At 37.3% G+C, this 16,277-nt stretch overlaps 1 protein-coding gene and 1 long non-coding RNA gene across 6 annotated transcripts in view; one reads left to right on the top strand and one right to left on the bottom strand.

Annotated features, from left to right (window-relative positions):
• The first annotated feature begins 733 nt into the window (after window positions 1-733).
• LOC122976134 overlaps window positions 734-16,277 on the top strand; it is a 16,238-nt gene continuing 694 nt past the window's right edge. Inside the window, exons 1-4 of one of the 4 annotated variants that reach the window (XR_006400812.1) lie at window positions 734-1,797; window positions 4,165-4,297; window positions 7,422-7,576; window positions 7,678-7,833. This is a non-coding gene — a long non-coding RNA (uncharacterized LOC122976134). Of the gene's footprint in view, window positions 1,798-3,899; window positions 3,992-4,164; window positions 4,298-7,421; window positions 7,577-7,677; window positions 7,834-16,277 lie in introns of those variants that run through there. The other 3 variants (XR_006400813.1, XR_006400814.1, XR_006400811.1) reach the window with 3 other exon arrangements.
• bco1l (beta-carotene oxygenase 1, like) lies at window positions 3,057-11,637 on the bottom strand. 2 transcript variants are annotated; one of them, XM_044344364.1, is made up of 11 exons: window positions 9,714-11,637; window positions 7,690-7,818; window positions 7,332-7,461; window positions 6,994-7,141; window positions 6,762-6,909; window positions 5,659-5,879; window positions 4,400-4,666; window positions 4,213-4,318; window positions 3,828-3,922; window positions 3,500-3,611; window positions 3,057-3,389 (listed from the first exon to the last, which is right to left on the bottom strand). In XM_044344364.1, exons 1-11 carry the CDS (start codon window positions 9,775-9,777, stop codon window positions 3,235-3,237), a joined length of 1,575 nt encoding a protein of 524 aa, XP_044200299.1. In that variant the 5' UTR covers window positions 9,778-11,637; the 3' UTR covers window positions 3,057-3,234. The 2 variants fall into 2 exon arrangements, with proteins under 2 accessions (XP_044200299.1, XP_044200298.1); XM_044344363.1 differs by having other exon boundaries at window positions 6,762-7,141.

Below are 16,277 nucleotides of genomic sequence, written 5' to 3'. Positions count from 1 at the left end.
GAGTTTCCGGTTTCGGTTCTGTTCACACCTGCAGAAGAATGAGCTGTTTGTACGGAGGCCTGTGGCCGCCAATATTAGAATTAAAGCATTTAAATCAAATTGAACATTTCAGTTTGTCTGCGTATGATGTATGACGGAAAAATTAAAATTCCAGTTTTCATTTTCACTTTTGAAAAATACATAAGTAATTTTTTTTTTCTTGTGAAATTAATTTTTAATTTTCATGTTCAAATTGGCAAATCACAGAGCGGCCGAATGTTTACTGCACGTCATACTGAAACATCGCTGGTTTGATTCCAGCCAGGAACCTTTGCTGCATGCAGTATCTGTCTTTCTACCCGTGTTTCCTGTCTGATACTTCATGATCTCTGTCCAATAAGGGCAAAAATGCCATGAAAAAAAAATCTTTAAAAAAACAAAATAAAACGGCAAACTACAAAACACGTGCAGCCTAAACCTGAAAATTTATTTGCAAACTGGACTTTTTTAATTTTAATTTAAATTGTGTCCTGATTGAAGCTCATTTCTAGTGAAAATGTTTAATTTCTTCATGGTTGTGTTTTACAGATTTCCTGCAATTATGAAAATTTTCATTTTCATTAGAAAGTTTAGAAATGTTTTACAATCTGGACATAATTTAAATGCAGAAATCCAGTTTTACAATTTAAGTTTAGGTTGCAGGTTATTTGTGAATGTACCTTCATTATGGAAGTTTAATGCTACCAATACAGAGTATAAATATTACTATATAGAAGTATTTTTCAATTTCAGTTTCTAACATTTTTTTTAAATTTCTAACGTTCAAAAAATGAAAATTGTTTGTTGAAATTTTATTTTTGTCGTACATCATCTGTACACAAATGGAAAATTTACTTTCAGTGTGGTTTAATTTTGGCAGCCAGACACTTCCGTGCAATTGATGAATTAATTTTAAAATTTCAGTAGTGGTGTTAAAAACACGTCTGAGAGTATAAACACATTTTCCTACAAAACAAAACTGAAAATCTGAAACGTTGCCGCCAACTTTCTCATCTAAACTGACTGCCAGACGCTGAAATCTTTGGGTTTGATAGTATTTTATAAAATTTGAACCCAGATATGTTTGAATTCCTTATTAATTTATTCATGTAATTAAAGGCAACTCAAGTTAAAAATACCTAAAACTCAACGATTCCATTGACAATCTGCACTTTTTGTCATGTGAGAAGTCTGATCAGTGTTGACAACCTGCAGGTCCTGAAAGTGAGATGAAATGTTGATTAAATACGAATCTAACAGTTAAACTGAAGGTACGAGTTGATCAGCTGAAAATATTGATCTGATATAGATGAAAAGTTTCATCAGAGAAGAGTCGACACTGTTTCTCTGTTGTAGAGCTGCAACAATTAAACAATCGGTCAAAAAATGTATCTACGGATATTTTGATAACTAATTAATCAACATTTGAACTATCAAACATTTGATGAAAGTTTTCAAAAGCTAATTTTTGTCTTTGAAATAAATTTTTGGAAGCGTTTATTAGACAAAACAAGAAATGTGTCACCTTACACTCTACTAGGAGACTAATAGACGTTTTTCTGATGTTTTATTGACTAGTGATTAATTGTTACAGTATACTAATAAGATGCAACAAGAAGCACTTCACATCAAAAAGACAAAAAACAAAATAATATGTTCCACACTAGACAGCAAACAAACACAGTTACACCACACAACCAAACCACGCTGTAAATCACTGCTGCTGCTGCTCGCAACAGGACAAAGAGGACAGAAATGGAACAGAAATAACCTTGTTGGGTAAATTTGCTTTTAATGTTGGCGTGTATGTTCTATATAACGCTCATGTTCATGAAGAGTTTAGTGATTTAGTTTTCCTCACAGAGTACGAGGACGAGGACTGTTGGCAGCTCCTGGAGTTAGCATTAGCATTAGCATTAGCCCGCTTCATCGCCACGGTGGAAACTGGAGCAAAGTGAATCAGATGAAGTTAGAAGAGTTAAGAATTCAAACTGTTAAATCACCTACAAAAAGATGTACTTCTGATGACATAAAGTCCAGTCCTGATCCTATACTGGTGTCAGCGAGTAAAACCACAAACACCTTTAGGCTTGCAGACGTTAACTAAACAACGATGATTGTTGTTTTAACCGGTGAAAGTGACGGTTACCTGAATATCTTCTACATTACTCTTTGCTTATAAGAAAGAGGAGAGATAAAAATGTTCATAATGAATCCGTAACCTGGAACCAGCGTTAAATAACTGACCAGTTTACAGACACTTGTGTTAAAACACGTGAACAGACCTTTCAAATGTTCACATCCTTTATTTCTTTCACCACTGATCGTTTTCCATCCTTTAGACTGATTTCCTTTCCTCCAGGCAGCTGTTTTTATTTACATAAAAAATCAACTTAAAAGAGACTTGAAACTTGCTGCAGAGAGATAATCCATCAGCATTTAATCAGATTTATTTTCTGTCAAACATATGTTGTCATGGTGATGATGCAGGTCTCCCTGTTGTGACATCTGAGATTCAAGTTGAACGCTGTAAAGCGAAACAGACGAGCTCTGAGAGTTTAGAGTTACAGTCTGTCATCTTCAAAACTAACAGATAGAAAACGAAGATTTTCATCCAGAATTTCCCAATTTTTAACCTGAAAAGAGGCGAAAACAGTTCAGACAGAACAGTCCGGCCTCCGACGTCTCCCTGATGCTGAATATTTGCGATGCAAATGGAAAAACAATTAAAAGTTTATTCTATAAAAACCGAGCAGGTGCTGGAATTACGATTATTTTAAACATGTTTGATATTTACGACAAGATCAGATGTATTGATGCTGAAAGGGATACGTATTATCAAAAATGTCAAATGTACGATCACGTGTGACACCATTCATGAGGTGAATACATCCTTAACAAGCTACTTCCAACAGAACAAGACTTAGTATTGGTGGTATTCATATGTAAGATGTTGGTCCGGCTACCTGTAGTACCTGTAACGTCCTGCGGGAGGCGATAGAGGTCATTAGGATCAAAGTGGCTCAACGTCTGAGAAGGAATGTGATCAATATGTTTAATGGAAAAGTTCTCATGTACAACATAAACATTGTTGGCCTGATGCAGCTTCTGTTTCCTGTTTTAAATATTAATTAAAATCAGTCTGTTAAAGTGCTGAAAAAAGGAAACAAAGAACATAAAAAGACATAATAAATATCTAACTCAGTCGTTTGGCCGTCAGACGGCGGCGGGGATGAAATGTCCGTGAAGGTCCATGTGGACGCTCGCGGGAATGGCGGCTCGGGCGATCTCCTCGAAGGTTTTGGCGTTGAGGACGAGCATGAAGGGAGAGATGTTCGGATCCGGAGAGATGACAGACGACAAGATCACCCCTGCAGGAAGAAAAAAAAAAAAGAGAAGAAGTGATGAAACGGTCCACTCCGCAATGAAAGCAAAAAAATTAGCGATAAAGTTGCTGCCATTTGGTAGAAGACGCCCTCACCGTCATCTTCCTCCACGGCTCCCGGCGACGCCACGAACACCGGCTCTGAAGGATAGCAGTTCTCTTGCTTCCACTCGATGTGTTTCCTGTTGACGATGTCAAATTTGGCGATCTGTTGGATGAAAGAACCAAAGAGAAGTCAGGCAGAGTGTCAAATATATACATTAGCCTCCAGCTAACTCACTGAATCCCTCAAAGCATTATGGGAACTGATTGTCCCCCAAATCAAAGACAAGAAACAAAGAATAATGGGAAGGTGACAGTGGTTGGAGGTTGTTTTGTTCCTTTAGATAATGATGGTGTTGGTGGCAGCTTTGAGGTGTTTGACCTTGTTGGGATGAGGCGTCCACTCCACCCTGGAGCCGTAGAAGTATCTGTACTTTTTAGTGTTGAAGTTATAGTTGATCCCTGGCAGCTCCAGACCTGAGGAGGGACCGGAGTCGTTAGTCGGGAGGATTGAACGGCGTTTACGTCACACAGACTCACAGAAAAGTTATTATTTTGATAATCGACTGATCGCAGCAAAATTTCACTGGTTCCAGCTTCTCAAATGTGACTTTTTTATGTCATGTAGGATATTTTTCAGTTTTAGATTAAACCACTACTTTTAAACAGGTTTTTTTAAATTGTGATGGACATTTTTCATCTTTTTTAACGTTTTATAGACAAAATGAGAAACTAAAAGTTAGTTGCGGCTCCAGCGTCAGTCGAACCTTCGAACAGAGAGTCCGGCTGGCAGTAGACGGATCCGTCCTCCTGCATCACCGCCTGGGCCTTCGTGTCCGTCAGCGTCACCAGGTTAGTCCCTCTGGGAGACTCCTGGAGGACACATCAAACTCTTCATACAGCTCATAAAACGGTAAAGTCGACAGTGAAGTGTTTCAGGCTGTGTTTTTGTACCTTGTGGACGTCGAGCGGCAGGACGAACCTCTGGACGACCGGCGGGGAGAAACTGGTGTTGGATTCGATGAAGTTGCTGGTCTCCTTTCTCATGTTCTGGATGTAGAACATGTCGTACAGGTTGCTGTCCTTGTAGCCGATCAGGTCGAACACCACGTGGCCGTCGTCCTCGTAGGCGTTGACATGGTGGAAGACCACCATGGCGTCGCCGTAGAAACGCGTGGAGACGGCCTTCCCCGTCTTTCTGTCGATGACGTGGAACAAGGTCTAAGAGAGGAAAGGTCATATAGCTGATCATTAATAACAATTTATACATACATTTATATTAATCAATCCCGTTAATGCTGATTCTGACTGAATGAAATAATAAAATAATAATAAAATAATAAAAAACTGGTATTTAGAAATAAATCCAGTTTTCTTAAAAAGTTAAAACATTTTTTTAAAAAAACCTTTTTTAAGGTTTTACTGTTGCTATGAAACTTTTTAGGACTAATTAAATCAAAATTCATTTGTTGTGTGCTAAAACCAAAGATCATTTAGATAATTTACTTCAGTAAAATATTATTAAGGATTATTTAATGTTGTGTATATTTTTGACTGTTATGCACAAACGAGGCAAATTCCTTGTATGTGCAAACCTACTTTACAATAAACCTGATTCTGATTCTGAAGTAGTAATACAACACTATAAAATACTACATTACAAGTAAAAGTCCTGCATTTAATTTTTTACTGTAGTAAAAGTACAGAAGTATTTGCAACAAGACATAATTACAATATCAAAAGTAAAAGTACTTCTTTATTATTTTAGTTGGTTGAAATGGAGCCAATTTTAACTTCTTCATATACTGTTGATCTGTAACAATGGATTATAATTCAAAAACTGATTGTATGTTAAATATCAATCTGTATAGTAGCTCATAAACACAGATGTCAGATAAATGTAGTGCAATAAAAAAATACATTTCCCTCTGAAATGTACCTGTAATACCTTAAAATTGTACTTAAGTACAGTACTTAGGTTAATATTTCATTTCCATCACTGATTAAGTTATATAATTGATATTAACATTGAATGAAATATTCTATAATGTCCTGTTTTGTGCACTTTTTTTTATATTTGCTTTACATAATTATCAATAATTGTAGTTAACTGTTGCACAAAATAAAAATAATCCTGTTTAAGGCCCCAAAAGGCCGATCCTGCTGACCGCCGCCGGCGCCGCCGTCCATCAATGAAAAGTTGGGTTACTTACGATGTCTTCCTTGTCTAATTTGAGGCAGCTTCCCCAGTTGACTCCTCTGAAGTAGGCGGTGGCCAGTTTGACGATGTCCAGCGTGAAAGGCTGCTCCACGAACACGATGTAGTTTTCAGTCATGCCGAAGCTGTGGAAGTAACTCGGGGACAGAGCGGAACGGAAAGGAATCGAGCAGATCTGCTGCACCTTCCTCAACGCCGGCTTCTTATTCTCTTTATCTGAAATATACAACTCAGTATTACTGTTATTGCTATTATAAAAGGTTTCACTGTGCTTTTTGCATTTATAACCTGCATTCAAGGAGTCATAAAAGAACAACAAGTCTTCTAACGGTTGACGTTAGGTACCAAACTGCTCATGTGTTACTGGCTGGTCTTTGGGACTCAGCCAATAAAACAGGAACAGCTCCTATCTGCTGCAATATTCATACACATGATGGAGTTTATTTACTCTGTAAGGAATTGTGTAAATACAGTGATAAACTCACTAACAGCTCTGTTTGGTGTTAAATTCTTACACTTCATGCATGTTTTTATATATTTTATTATAGCTCTATTCTCCTTATTGTATGTTTGTTGTTGGGTTTTTTTGCTTTTAAATACTTTATTTTTTTAATTCAATTTAATTTTAATTTTCATACATGCAGATTTGCTATTTCCAATCTCGACAACTCATAAAGTAGAAGACTTGTAATCCTAACAGCAGAACATGTTAAATAAGTTTTACTTTATTCTATGGATTTCTTTCTTTCTTTTTTAACAAAATTACCCGAAAATTCATATATTTTTTTGTTAAAATACAATAACTTTAATCTTGAAATCTCACAAATAATCATATATATAATCATGTAAACTCAATGAACTGTGACATCATGCGTCGTAAACCATCAGTCGGAGCTCTGATGTGATAAAAACATGACTTCTCGAGTTCAGACACAATTAAGCGACTTTGCTGTAAACGAACAGAGACTGAAGCTGTGGTCCGGTACGTCCGGGGATAAATTAACTTCAGAAAGATGTAATTTCAATAAACAGTCGATGGTTCCGTCCTCCACCCGGACGTCAACACGCTGTTTGTAGGTTTTTGAGGATAAACTGTACCTGAGGCATCAGCTGGGACTTTGAAGATGACGTATTTGGGCCGGCCGAGGCCCATGATGGCGGTGCCCATGTTGTACGTGTTGCCCTCGTTGTCGTAGTGAGGATGAGCCGTCGCCAAGTTCAGGGCGATGTGGTTCCTGTAGTTAATCTGGAATTCAGAGGTAACAGTTACACTGACGTTATTGGATCCGCTTCTTCTTCTTCTTCTTCTTCTCGGTCTATCGATACTCACCCTGCCGACCGTTTCCAGGGTAACAGGGTCAATCTGGTTCATGTAGTTGACCTCAGAGGAGGCGTAGTAGTCCTGACCGTAGCGGATGATGTTGATCAGGTTGTTGTCGGTGAAGTCGGGGATAATGTTGCAGAGATGCGTGAACGCTCTGGTGAAAAAGTGAGAAATTTGTTTCAGTTTACTGGTTTCTACTAGACAGAAGACTCCCAGTCCAACCAGTTTATGACCTGTTTGATACTTTCTTGATACTTTTGGAAACAATCACCTCCTTTACCATCTAGACATAACTGTTCTAGATGGACTGAAACAGGTTTACGTGTGACCTGGATGGACTCTACCTGGAGAAGATGTTTTTGCAGGGATCTGGGTAGATCATGGTTCCAAACTCGGAGACGACGATCCGGTCGGCCTTGATGTTTCTCTTGTAGGTGTCGCTCTTCAGGAACTTACTTCTGTAAAACACTTCGCCTGAAACAACAACAACAACACTGTAAACAACGACGCCGGAAACCAGATCTGTCACATGGACTTCAAAACCGAACCAAGTCTCAAATCCTCATTTTCTAGAGTCTCAAGTCTTCTGGTAGTACACAGTTGTTGTTTTTTAAACTTTTCTAATACTACATACATATTGTCACATACTGACAGTGAGGTAAAGCTGTGTCATTTTGTCTGCCGGTGTAGAGAGAGACTCACCGCCGCTGAAGGTGAAGCTGTGGATGAGCGACATGCCGTCGAACCAGTGGTTGTACTCCGAGTTGCCCACAGAGAACAGACCGGGCCCGTTCCTCAGCAGAGTCCCCTGCAGCCAGGCTGGGATAGAGCCTGCAGCAAGCACAGGTCAAAGGTCACAAACTCACACACTCACTGATGCTGTCACTAACTACGTTTCCAATCTGAATCTCAACCACTGAATGTCCGTAAAATGTGAATATTAGGAGATAAAAGAGCTCAAACGACGGGAAACGTTTCTGATAGTTTCATGTGTTGATGTGAGGAAGGTTACAGTCTCCTCATCATCGCTCCACACAGATCTGATGTTTAAGTCACATGATTCATGTACGTCATCATTCATTCACTCTTTCATTTTTATCCTGATTTATTTGATTATATTTACGTTTTACATATGTTTCTGTTTTTTTTTAATTCCGGTGTTTCCAAATAAAAAAATGTGCATAAAAACAGTTAAATAGAAAAACATGTATCGATGTATCATGTGATCTGTGTGTTTAATGCCTCACTGCAAACCAAATGTCCTTCTGCAATAACAAAAGCTGAAGTTAACGTTCAGTAAGAGGTAAATAAAAAAATATGTAAACAAGAAAATAAAAACAACGTGAGAAGTTTGGAGGGAAAAAATCACAGTAAAAGTAAAAGTACATAAGTATTATGAGCTTGATGTAGTTAAAGTATTGCAGTAAAAGTACATAAGTATTATGAGCTTGATGTAGTTAAAGTATTGCAGTAAAAGTACATAAGTATTATGAGCTTGATGTAGTTAAAGTATTGCAGTAAAAGTACATAAGTATTATGAGCTTGATGTAGTTAAAGTATTGCAGTAAAAGTACATAAGTATTATGAGCTTGATGTAGTTAAAGTACTGCAGTAAAAGTACATAAGTATTATGAGCTTGATGTAGTTAAAGTATTGCAGTAAAAGTACATAAGTATTATGAGCTTGATGTAGTTAAAGTATTGCAGTAAAAGTACATAAGTATTATGAGCTTGATGTAGTTAAAGTATTGCAGTAAAAGTACATAAGTATTATGAGCTTGATGTAGTTAAAGTATTGCAGTAAAAGTACATAAGTATTATGAGCTTGATGTAGTTAAAGTATTGCAGTAAAAGTACATAAGTATTATGAGCTTGATGTAGTTAAAGTATTGCAGTAAAAGTAGTGGTTTGGTCCCTCTGACTGATATATTATTATATATGACATCATTAGATTATTAATAGTGAAGCATCAGTGTTAGAGCAGCATGTTACTGTTGTAGCTGCTGGAGGTGGAGCTAGTTTACACTACTTTATATACAGTTAGCTAGTTTAGTCCAGTGGTTCCCAACCTAGGGGTCGGGCCCCTCCAAAGGGTCAGCAGATAAATGTGAGGGGTGGTGAGATGATTAATGGGAGAGGAAAGAAGAAAAAACAAAGTTCTGATACACAAATCTGTTTTCAGTTTTTGGACTTTTTCTCTAATCTTTGATTTTTGCTGAAATATTGGATCATTTGAACATTTATTGAAATGAAAGCATGTGAGAAGTTTAGAGGGAAAAATCACTATTTGGTGGAGCTGTTAACAACTCATAGACATGTGAAATGTGACCCCGACTACACACTGCTTTTTGTAAGACGTCAAAAGCCAAAAAGGTTGGAAACCACTGGTTTCATCTTTAACAATGTGTTGTATTTTAAAAGCTTGTTATATTATCCATTGTGTCAAATCTGCATCTGAAAAGTAACTAAAGCTGTCAAATAAATGTAGTGGAGTAGAAACTGTACTTAAATACTTGAGTAAATGTACTCCCATAACTGCTTAAATGCAGGACTTTTACTTGTAAAGGAGTAATTTATTTTGGTGTAACTACTTTTACTGAAGTAAAGAATCTGAGCACTTCTTCCACTACTGAATATAACAACAATCAGACATATTTTGTAACTTCCTGTTATTATAATAAACAGTATTATGTTTCTATTATATCAGTATTTTAGGGTCAGACTCACCTTTCACCTGAGCTTTTACCGGCTCCGGAGTTTCTGTTCCATTTTTGCCAAATATCGTCTGCATTTTTCTCGTATATATATTTCCAACCGTTCCTCACCAGCTGATTGTGCACCGCTGCTCTTATATAGCCTCCGTCGGTCTACGTGATGTTCCCAGGTTGAAGAAAAACTCAACCTGTAAACTTGTGTAACAGGACTGCAGTGGACTTCACTCTGCTGTTCACAATAAAAGACGGTGTACTGGGGTCGTGTGGCGGCTTCTGACCTCCATAGAAGCACTCAGCGTTAAGTCTTCACTACATATAATATTAATAATAAATAAAGTATTCACTGTTAATTGTGACAAATTGAAACTTATCTCTTTATAAATTATCATCATGTATCATTCTTTTTTTTCACAGTTTTAGTGAAGTTTCATTACAGCTTGTTGTAAAATCCCAAATTGACCTTTCAGTGACAGTACTGTTGTTATCAATCACAGTATTTATGGTTTACCTGCCGCACACAAATCAACTTTAAATCTAAATTGGTTTATCATGTGTTATAACATCTGCTCATTATCACCCGAACCAACGCTGACTGGGATACAACACTGAAATATATCATTAAATGTATATTCAGCTATTTATTTCAACTATATATGTTTCTATATAAAGCACATGTTGAAAAAGACTACAGGCTTCTTATTTTAATACGTATATAATATATGAGTAAGTTTATAACTGATGGTCTTTGTGGTGAAACTGTTTACCAGTAAAATATTGACTCATAATTTACATTTTGTGAGATACTTTTAAGGAAATAACAAACTAGTATCAAAACTTCTCCAGTCAAAAGATTCCTGCATTTGATCCTTTTTGTACTCAGATATATATATATATATAAAAAAAGACTAGTTGTTGGTTTTGCTTGCAGCCAATCAACACAAACGTTCTTTAATTTAATGTGACGCGTGATTGGTCGACTACCACAGCGGCTACAAGTCATACAGTCACCTGTTGAATGAAGTAGAGAAAAAAAAAGGTATCAGATGAAGTGATGAAGTATTCTACCGGTATCACGTTAAATGATATCCAGCTCTGACATAAATAAACAACATTTACTGCAAATATTTTCTGTTTTTTGGCTCCTACAAGAACAAACAACAAGTAAACATCTTCATAATTCAGCGAGAGGACAGAAAACATAAAAGACAGAACTAAATGACAATAACTGAATAATAAATAAATAAATAAATAATAATAATTGATGGAAAATTAAGTTACAAGTTCAGATTATCTGCTTCCATATTTGAGTTGAAATGTTTGACCTCCTCACTGACGTCATGAATTTATATTTTTATTAAATTATAAGAACAAAGTAAAGGTTTGGATCAATTAATCTTGATAAAGTTTTAATTATCAGAACAAAATCTGTTATTTTAAATGTTATATTTAAAGTTATATTTAATTTCTGACTGTCTGCATATATGTGAGTTGATATCTGAGCGTCAGAGTTTGACCTTCAGACCAGCCGTATCTCTCTCTGTGTGTGTAATTGGTTAAATCAGTTTATGTCTTTACAGCTGCTCCAATCAGAGTTTATTTGTAGGTCACAGGTCTGATATGAACTACGCCAACGCTGCGTCCAATCAGCTGCTGCAGCTGCGTGTACAAGAGTCAAACTGAAGCCTGAATTCAAGAGGAAATGATCATTATTTTATTGTATAACCGACGTTTCAACAACACTCTTTCTTTCTGTTTTTATCTTTCAAATGTTTTTCAAAAAGCAAAAAAACCCTCATACCTGAAAAATACCTGAAAATACCTGGAAAATACCTGGAAAATTCTTCCTCAATCTGTGAGTTTCACCAAAACACTGAACATTTATCATAACAGAGTAACAACAAAAACAATAATAATAGTAGAATAAATACATAAAAATAAACAGATCAGTAATTAATATAAAAATTAGATGATAAGGTGTAGCCTATATGTATTTACTGTATATTCTTATTGTTTTAACAACAACTTATTATAATGAGAAAAGTTTGTTTTCAAGATATTTACAAAATAAGGATTAAAGTTTTGTGTTTTTACAAGAGAAGCTTCTTGTAAAAACAGAATAATATCTAGAAATAATGAGAAAATATCTCATAATAACATAATAATTAAGGCTGGGAAATATATCGATATTATATTATCAGTATCGTGATATGAGACAAGATATCGTCTTATATTTTGAATATTGTAATATTGTGATAAGTTTAGTCTTTTCCTTGTTTTAAAAGCTGCATTACAGTAAAGTGATGAACTTACCAGACTGTTCCAGCTCTTCTATCATCTGTCTTTGTTTACAGAAACGTTTGAGAAGATGAAACCAGTAAATATCAGAATCTGGTTTAGTGGTTCTTAATGTTCCCACACAGAATAACAACACAATAATCTTCAGGATTATACAAAGAGTAACTAAATACATGTGAAACTGTTTCTGTAAACAGGAAACAAATAGTGCAAAGAACAGTGATGAGATAAATATTAAATGATAAAAAGAAGACGTTACTTTATATACATAATGTATATATCATGGTTATATACAGTATATACAGCAGTGAGTGGAATATATTGCACATTTTGTATTTTAGACTAAAACATCTATATGATCTACAGGTGCAGTGAGTATTATAGTGTCCAGGGTTTTTGCTCAGGCAGAAGAAACTGTTCCAGTCTCTGCTGGTTTTCAGTGTTCTGTGGCGCCTCCCAGAGGGGAAAAGATGGAACAGGTGATATGTAGAGACAGATTTCACCTCCCATCGTTTTCCTCGTTAACTCTGTCACCCTGTGGACTCACCAGGGCAGCAGATCCCTGTTGGTTCTGTTTATGAGCAGCAGTTCATCCACTTGGTCGGACAGAGCAGACGTTCACCAGATGTAATGACGTCCTGATCGTACGACCAAAATCTCTGAAAAGCTTCCTGGTTGTGTAAAGACCAGTGAAAAACTGTTGAGTATCCAACTGTTCTTTTTGTGGTGAACGTTACATGAAAGGATTACTGAAGACCACACAAATAAACAAACCACAGAGAAACACACCCACAGTGTCGTCTGGATCTTCTACTATCTATATATGTATAGATTTTGCTTAAAAATGACTTTAAAATGATTATTTGATAATTAAAATAGTTGCTGATTAGTGTTCTGTTGATCGACTAATCACTTAATTGACTAAGTTGCAGCTCTATATTGATATATACATGTGTTGTAGCTGTAGAGGATCCACACTGTTCAATAAATAAATAAACACGTACAGATAGTCTTGGATGAAAAATGAAGTTTATTACAAACAACGACAGAGAGCTGTTAGCAGTCAGTTAGCAGCTGTTAGTTTTGTACAAATAACACTGTTTGATTGGTTAGTTGAGTTTGCCAATTGGCAACAAGGCTAGGTCTCAAACAGCACCCTACGCCCTCCGTAGTGCACTATTATCCACCCTAAACCTTCCATAGTACACTTCTCGACAGCTTAAACCTTCTGCAGTGCACTTTATACCACACAGTGCACCGCCGCCCACCTGAAGCCCTTCATAGTGTGCTATTTTCCTCCTTAGACCCTGCATAGTACGCTACCTTCCATCCTAAACCCTTAATAGTGCACTACTTCCCATTTTAAACCTTCCAGTGTTCTTTTTTTTTTTTTTTACACAAGTGCGCTGTGATCCACCCTTCATAGTGCACTACATTCCACCTTAAACTCTTCATAATGCACTACTTTCCACTTGACGCCTTTCAACATGCACTATCACCACCGTGCGCCCTTCATAGTGCGCTACAATCCACCTTAAATCCAACCGGTGCACTCCGAGTTCAAAGGTTTGATGTTTTTAATAATGTTAGTTATCGTGGTTTTCTGCTTCTTCTTCTTTTATTTTACTTTTTAAATTCCCGATCGTGACGTTTGACATGTTGAAAACACAAAAATCATTCGGCCTTCTTTCTGAAAAGGGAACAAGGTAGCGTCCATTTCTGTAGTCAGTCACGACCTTCTGCTGCGTTCAAGTCTTGTGGGATAAAAGAGATTTACGACTTGTGAGCATTCAAGACGTTTGTAGAATTGCAGAACGACGGACGTGAGGAATTCATGCTTGTTTGCTTTTTCAGTCTCGTCTGTTATCGAGTCGTACTTGTTGACGTGAACGCTTTTCATAAGTCGGAAACTGAAGAACAGGATCTCCCACATGACTTGAACGCAGCGTTACATTTAAGTGCAACACACGTTGACCACGATGCTTAATGTAGCGTCATTTACCACGTACAAATTGTGTTTATAATCTGCCAATCTGCATCTGAGAGGAACATAATGCTGCTTAATTACGTTTTTTTTTTAAATAAATGGACACTATCGTATCCTGACACGTTGCTATGACGAACGTCATGATGTAGTTTCTCAGGTGTTTTATCCTGCAAGATGTTTACGTTCTTACACGCCAAGTTACTGAATCTCAACAAGTTTAAAATCTGTATTTTAGACATTTACAGTGTAAATACGTCAGATTTCGACGTGTAATCACAACAACTGCTGGGCCGTTTTTAATCAATAATATGATTCTCTTCTGATCGATTAAACCTCTTCAGAGCTTCTTTTTGTTCTCGTCTTTATTCATTTTACATGTAACAAATATTATAAGTTGCAAGAAATTGTTTAATAAATATTTTGAACAGTAACAGATGGATTACGGGGAGTTGAGCCGGTGATACAGAGCTCTGTTATTGCATAATCAATCTTACAAGGTCTACTAAGTGACTGTTCTGGAGCTTTCGATCATGTCTCACACTCTTCATCAGCAGTTGTTAAATTGTAAACGCTCCATTTTTGTTTGAGCTCGTTAACGACTTCTCGTCTACGTTGGCTCAAAAGTTCATTCCTGACTTCGGACACATTATTCTCACCACAAGGTCCGTTTAGTAGCTTTTCTGGAGCTTTCAATCATCTCACACAATCTTTATAAGCAGGTGGAGTCGTTGTAGAATTACAGAGATTCATATTTCCAGTTTATTATTATTATTATTATTATTATTATTATTATTCTCGTCCATGTTGGCTTTGACGTTAAGATTGAAAGTTAATTCTTGACTTTGGAAACAGCAGTTTGGTCCATTTAGTAGCTCTTCTGGAGCTTTTAACTTAACATCTTAACATGTTTAGGGGCTGCAACTAACGATTAGTTTCATTATTGATTAATCTGTGGATTATTTTCTTATTATTGTGTCTATTAAATATCTTGTTTTGTCCACAACCCAAAGATATTCAGTTTACTGTCACGTTTAAGGAGCTTGAATCAGAGAATTTTGACATTTTATTCTTAAAAAATGACTCCAAACGATAGATCGACTCATCGTTGCAGCTCTAAACATGTCAGATTTAAGACACAGTAACTTGGCGTGTAAAGTTCTTGCGTGATAACACGCACGAGAAAGTAAACGTGTGTGTTACTCTGTATGATACGACCTCACGAGCTCCGTCTGAAGGCAGCGTTCCTCCTTTAACCCTTTCATCGTTAGCTTCACAGCTACGTCTCTCCCTTACTGACTTCATAGTGCACTACGTTTCCACCTCCAACCCCTCCGTAGTGCAACGCCGCGGGGCCGCGTAGCTCCTTAAGGACCGGGGTGTTGTCTGAGAATGGCACCAGAGAAAACAGAGAGAGAGAGACAGAGGTAGAGAGAGAGAGAGAGAGAGACAGGTAGAGAGCGTGTTGAAGGTTTAGTAGAAACAGACAGTCACAGTGTGCTGCCCGTCCGCCTGCCTGTCTGTCTGTCTGTCTGTCTGTCTGTCGTCCAGGCAGGCAGACAGACAGGTGGACAGAGAGACACAGTGTCCAGTGTTAGTGGAGTAGCAGTTGGAGGTCTGGTCTATATACAGAAACAAGAAATGCATATTCAGAATATCCAAACTAACCAGAGCACACATGAGGCCCTCCACCGCTGGTTGCTATGGTAACGGTGGTGGATGGAGGAGGGGGGGGTTATAAGGAGGGAAGAAGGGACGGGGGGTTTGAGGGTTGAGGGTTGAAGGGGGGGGGGGGCCGACAGCGGCAGCTCTGGTTAGCTAATAAGACCCCAAAGGAAAAAAAGAAAAACAAAACAAAAAAGACGGGTGTCACCGCAAACACAACAAGTCGTCATGGCAACGCTACACCGGGACACCACCTAACTGTCAGTGGAAAAAAACACACACACACACACACACATACAGGATGGCGTTACTACACACACACACACACACACACACACACACACACACACACACACACACACACGCTCTCTCTCACACGCTCACAAACATTAATATGACAAACAGTTTCTCTCGTTTGTTTTTTTTTTTTTTCTCTACTAGAGGTGAAAAACAGATTCTATTATTCTTAATTATAATAATCATCATAGTAATCTTCATCATCATCTTCGTCATAGCAGTGGTTTGTATATGCGAGTGTGTGTGCGCGTGTGTGTGTGTGTGTGTGTCTTCAGTCTGTTTATACACACTATTAACAGGATGACAGAGGAGACTTCTGATTGGTCTGACGGGTCG

Source organism: Thunnus albacares, chromosome 24 (assembly GCF_914725855.1).
Source record: "Thunnus albacares chromosome 24, fThuAlb1.1, whole genome shotgun sequence".
In the NCBI taxonomy this organism is placed as follows: Eukaryota; Metazoa; Chordata; class Actinopteri; order Scombriformes; family Scombridae; genus Thunnus; species Thunnus albacares.
The sequence above is the reverse complement of the archived record's forward strand: the minus strand, read 5'-3'. Positions and strand labels throughout refer to the sequence as shown.